Here is a 5,000-nt window from a genome sequence, read left to right on the forward strand (position 1 = left end):
ACCCAGCTCTCCTGCATCGTCGGTGGGGTGTTACGAGATGACATCATCTCTGGGACATCTAGGGTCTGGTATCTTCCTGTGGGTGAAGTATTGAACAAATTCTTAAACATACATGAAGACAAGAGGGTTTGCCCACAATAGGGAGTCACTCATGGTCATAAAGGCCATACAATTGTATGCGTTTATATCAATCCTATCAACGTCATATTATCTCGTTTCCTGACAATTATAACAAAAGGCTAAAGACTTCTTAACAAAACAGGAATAGAAAACGTAACCGACCGCAGCGCTGCCTTTTCTTTCGTGAAATGAATCATCCATTCTGCGACGCCGGGTTTTTGCATGATAAAGGGTATCGAAGCCCAGGGAATGGGACCCGAACTCTGGGGTCTGGGGGCGACGAGAGCCAGGTGGTCAGTACGGTTGATAAAACTAATAAAGGGCTGAATGGAAAGGAAAATAGTTTTTGTCGCTTTAGCAAAATCACTCACAAAAAAAAAAATCTTTTTGGGTTTTGAGAATTTTGAAGTGAGTCAAATGAAGCGAGAGTCTCTACAGTTCTTGATGATCACCCAAAAGTAGGGGGGCTTTGAAAACACAGAGAATTAAAATGAGCTAAAGCGTAGGTTATAAAACCTACTTTAGCAGGTGACATTCGCGAGGCCACTGTATGATCTTCGTTAACCCTTTTAACGTAAAAAAAGATAATTTACGAAACATTAATCTCACCTTTTGGGGGAATCACCCAAAACTATTATTCTTTTAAATCTCTCTTGCATGCTATCAAGTCAAAAGTCCCTGATTTACATTTTATAACACTTCTTCGGGGGAAATTCTTGTGGCCTGTCCATGTAATAACCAGTCGTAAATAATTCATAAATTATTCAGTTAATCTTTCGGATTTCTTCTGGAAAACTCTTTTTACTCACCTGAACTTCATAACAGTGCGTTTGAGAGAGTAATTGTACCCGTCCACGTGTACCAATTGAAAACCGTCGGCGAAGGATCTGTGAGGCCCCCCCAGGTACCAGCCATTCAGGTTCGCATCGTGGCAGTTACCGTACCACCAAGCACCCTGGAAAGAGAGGGGAAATGTGGGCGGTGAACATGCTGTCACAACTGAACTCGTCGTCAATATGGCAGTACTCAAATAATGTTTGGAAAGGTTTATGTGGTTTTATTTATAGGCTTATCATATGTAATCTTTAACCGGTTTAAAATCTCGTTACATAATACCCATCCAAGAACAACTAAAAAAAACTATTAACTTCATTTATCATTAGTTTTTTTGTTTTAAACGCCCAATTACATTAATTCGGGACAACAACATCGAAACATAACCAGTTAGAGAGTTTCAAATGGATCCGATGCTCCCTCAACACACGTAATGTAACCATGAGTCACAAAGGAAGGCGCATGGACCCAGGCCAGAGATCTCTACACTTCCCTTGTCTTTTACCCCCTGGACTGGATATACTTCGTCATCACCCCCCTTCTCACCCCTTACTGGCACAAATACATATAGAATGAAGAAAGAAATTATTATATATATGTATATATATATATATATATAATATATATATATTCTATATATATAATTTTATAATATATATATGCATAAAACAATTAAAAATATATATACCAATGTCTACTTCTTTTTTTAAGGAAATTCAACAAAATCATAGAAACATTATCGATGGAATGTTGAATACTGAGTCAAGTAGTAAGCTTATTATATACTATGGTATTTAGCTACACCTTTTGCATTATCTGACAAGATCAGCCTACCATATTAGTGCAGGTTTAACCCTATGCCATATAAATACCTACCCGAGGGGATAATTTTTGCCCCTGGTTGAGTCATTGATCAAGAGCAAAAAAACGGACTCAACATCTGCTTCATCATTGTCATACGTTGCACAAGCGAAGATGGATAAAGATAAGCAATGTTTAGGTTTTGTGTAAAGTATTTTAAAATGTAATTTAATAAATCATTTTTATACTCCATTCTCTACACTTGACACTGAGCTTCCGAGACAGGTGTCCGTAAAACCCATAAAATTACAGTACCTTATATAACCTTTGAACAGCTGCTTTCCCACAAAATCTCCATCCCGATTGTCATTATCTACATCGAAGGTGGAGAATGGGAGTCCATTGTTCGAGTAGAGGGAGTCACCTGTGGGCAACCAGTAAACGAAATAAGGGCCTCTTTGTCTAAATCTACAAAAGCTAAGAGGAACCGATGTCGGCTAAAGGTCTGGAAAACCTTATTTTCAAGACACGAAGGCATTAGGTTACTCCAAAAGGCATGGGTGTAATAATCGTACAAGCAAAATTTGTTTTTTTGCTTTTACAGTACAATATAGCCGAGGGAAAATGCGTCGTTAAAACTCACCTGCATTACCAAAGTAGACGTTCGCGTGGTACAGACGGTAGGCATCGCGCTCCGAGCCGACGCGGAAGCCTCGATACCTTGCAAACCTCTTGTTGCCCGACCAGTCCTCCAGCTCGATGTGGAGCTCGTATTGGTTTCTTTGTCCACGTTTGTTATTTGACCAGAGGGGGATGTTCCCTGCCAACACTCGCGAGTCGGAGTCGAGTCGGGTAGTCGGGTTTGGGGGGGAAGGAAGGGGTAAGGATGTTAGTCTCTTGTCTCAGCGTCATCAGGACTCGTCAGGAGTAAAAAGGGTTTGGGGTTTGGGGCCCCGCGGCTCTACATAAAACTTGTAGAAGATGAAGTTTCGTAATGAGAATAAGACGTGGACACTGGTTAGAAATGTATTATAATTTGAGAAAAGTCAGATAACGTAGGAAGGGGGATAGTGGGGAGGGCTTATAGATACTGGTAATTTGTCAAAGATAAAACGCAAATTCTCTGATCTTATTTTTATATTGGCACCCTTTTCTTTATCATTTGGAAGTTTAATTAGTACGTTAATATAAATACAATTAGTCTAAATGTTTACGACAGTGACAGTATGTCAGTCAGTGTCAGGGCGTGAATCGTGGTGCTATTGTTCGTACCTGACATGTCATCACCGGGAGCATGGACTGTTATCACGTTTGGGGATGTGAGGATTACGTAAAATTGAGTATCGTGTTTCTTTTGGGCACGATGAAAATATTCCACTTATGCTCAGACATTTCGGTGACCAATCTTCAGGTTCCAAGACGTTTGTGTCGGTCAACAGAAGGGCTATTTGCGTAAGACACCAGTCTTATCCTTTTTGTGACAATAAAATCAGTCATCATTATTTTTAGTATTAGGTCTTATATTGACCCCGAATGTTTACGTCATTAGTGGCTTGTTAATAATGAATTTCAGTTAAGTAGCAGTGAAAAAATGCGATTTCTGGTAAAATTACTATACAGTCATTAGAGACCTGCATTATTTTAGCAGTATTTCTTTTATAATAATATAATTTTATAAATAATAAATTATTAGTCTCTTTAGAAGTCTCTCAGTCATCTTGGAGTTACTTGATATTTGTTTAATTGAATCATAAAAGCAAATGTTTTTAAAATTACTATCTTTTAAAGTAGAGTCACTCAAAGTTACCAAGGGATATGAATGAAAAAGATTTTAGATTAAACAAATGTGTGTAATTATGTCCAGTTATTAATTTCGTATTTTCTTCAGACCATTCGTGTCTTCTTAATGTGCGGTTGGTAACTGGCTCACCATGCTTGTTAAATAGTTAAAATTTGTGTGAATTTAGAAGATACGCATTGTTTTAATTGTTTTGTGAACAAACGTCCTACTTAGGTAACAAGTAATTGAGCCATTAATAAACTGCTAATCATTATAAATAAACACTAATGATGAAATAAATATTTAAAGTTAATGAAACGGGGCTTCATCAATCATAATCACTCTGCAAGAAAGCAAGAGAAAGGGTAATTATTAAGTTAGCGTAAAGTCAGTAGAATGTTCCGTTTTTGTCAGTCGAATTTGACTCCTCTGGATTCGCCCATATTCCCATAACTCAGATAAATTTACGGAATGTCAGCAAGACCTACATCACGGGGTCTTGTGTAATCAAGTATACTGTCGCCATATCCGGTCGCCCTGATATGGTGGAATAGTAATATGGTGGTAGTAATGTCATTCTAATACGTTTGATACTAAAGTCATGAAATGATGTCATTAACAGTCATTCAAAGTCTGTCAGGTCATAACTCGTTAAGTCATGAGTTCAGTCTTATTTATTGTCTGATTTCACTCTTCCTTTAGCACTGGTTCAAGTTTTGTCTGGACGAACCTTATTCAAATCTATGTAAAGTTATAGGCATGGGGATAGGTCACACTCTTGCTCTCATCAGGGTTATGTTCGGGTAATGCTGCTATAGTGGCAGGAGTCATAAAACCCACTGATTCATGGAAAATCAATGGCTAACTCAGAACCAAAATGCCAACATGTTTTTAGCCTGCCATTAATTAAGAAACCTTCTTTTCCTTCCTTTGGATTCTTTCAGTATAACTGTGTAATAAAGATAATTACACACACACACACACACATACATATATAGATATATTTTTTTTTTTTTGTGTGTGTGTGTGTGGTGTGTGTGTGTGTGTGTGTGTGTGTGTTTTAATTATCTTTATTACACAGTTATACTGAAGAAACCAAAGGAAGGAAAAGAAGGTTCTTAATTAATGGCAGCTGAAACATGTTGGCATCTTGGTTCTGAGTAGCCATTGATTTTCCATGAAACAGCTGTGTTTATGACTCCTGCCACTATAGCATGCATTACCCGAACATAACCTGATGAGAGCAAGAACTGAAAATAAGCTGAAGATATACGATGTACCGACGCTAGAGACAGAAAAATAAGGTGATTACCTGCTTTCTTAGCGAGACGCTTACCGTGAAAAGCCAGATGCATCCAAATTTTTGGGGAAAATCTTCTGTGATTATCAACTGTCAACATCAATTGCAAGGGAAGCTATTTCCCACTCTCCTGACCGACTTTCACACGGAAAGATTATTGCTGTC

General features: G+C 38.1%; 1 protein-coding gene across 1 annotated transcript; it reads right to left on the bottom strand.

Annotated features, from left to right (window-relative positions):
• Positions 1-30: 30 nt before the first annotated feature.
• On the bottom strand, positions 31-3,034 carry LOC119569874 (ficolin-2-like). Its single transcript, XM_037917851.1, has 5 exons — positions 3,028-3,034; positions 2,399-2,575; positions 2,004-2,179; positions 930-1,075; positions 31-76 (listed from the first exon to the last, which is right to left on the bottom strand). Exons 1-5 carry the CDS (start codon positions 3,032-3,034, stop codon positions 31-33), a joined length of 552 nt encoding a protein of 183 aa, XP_037773779.1.
• Positions 3,035-5,000: the final 1,966 nt, after the last annotated feature.

This window comes from Penaeus monodon, unplaced genomic scaffold (assembly GCF_015228065.2).
Source record: "Penaeus monodon isolate SGIC_2016 unplaced genomic scaffold, NSTDA_Pmon_1 PmonScaffold_19392, whole genome shotgun sequence".
Classification (NCBI taxonomy): Eukaryota; Metazoa; Arthropoda; class Malacostraca; order Decapoda; family Penaeidae; genus Penaeus; species Penaeus monodon.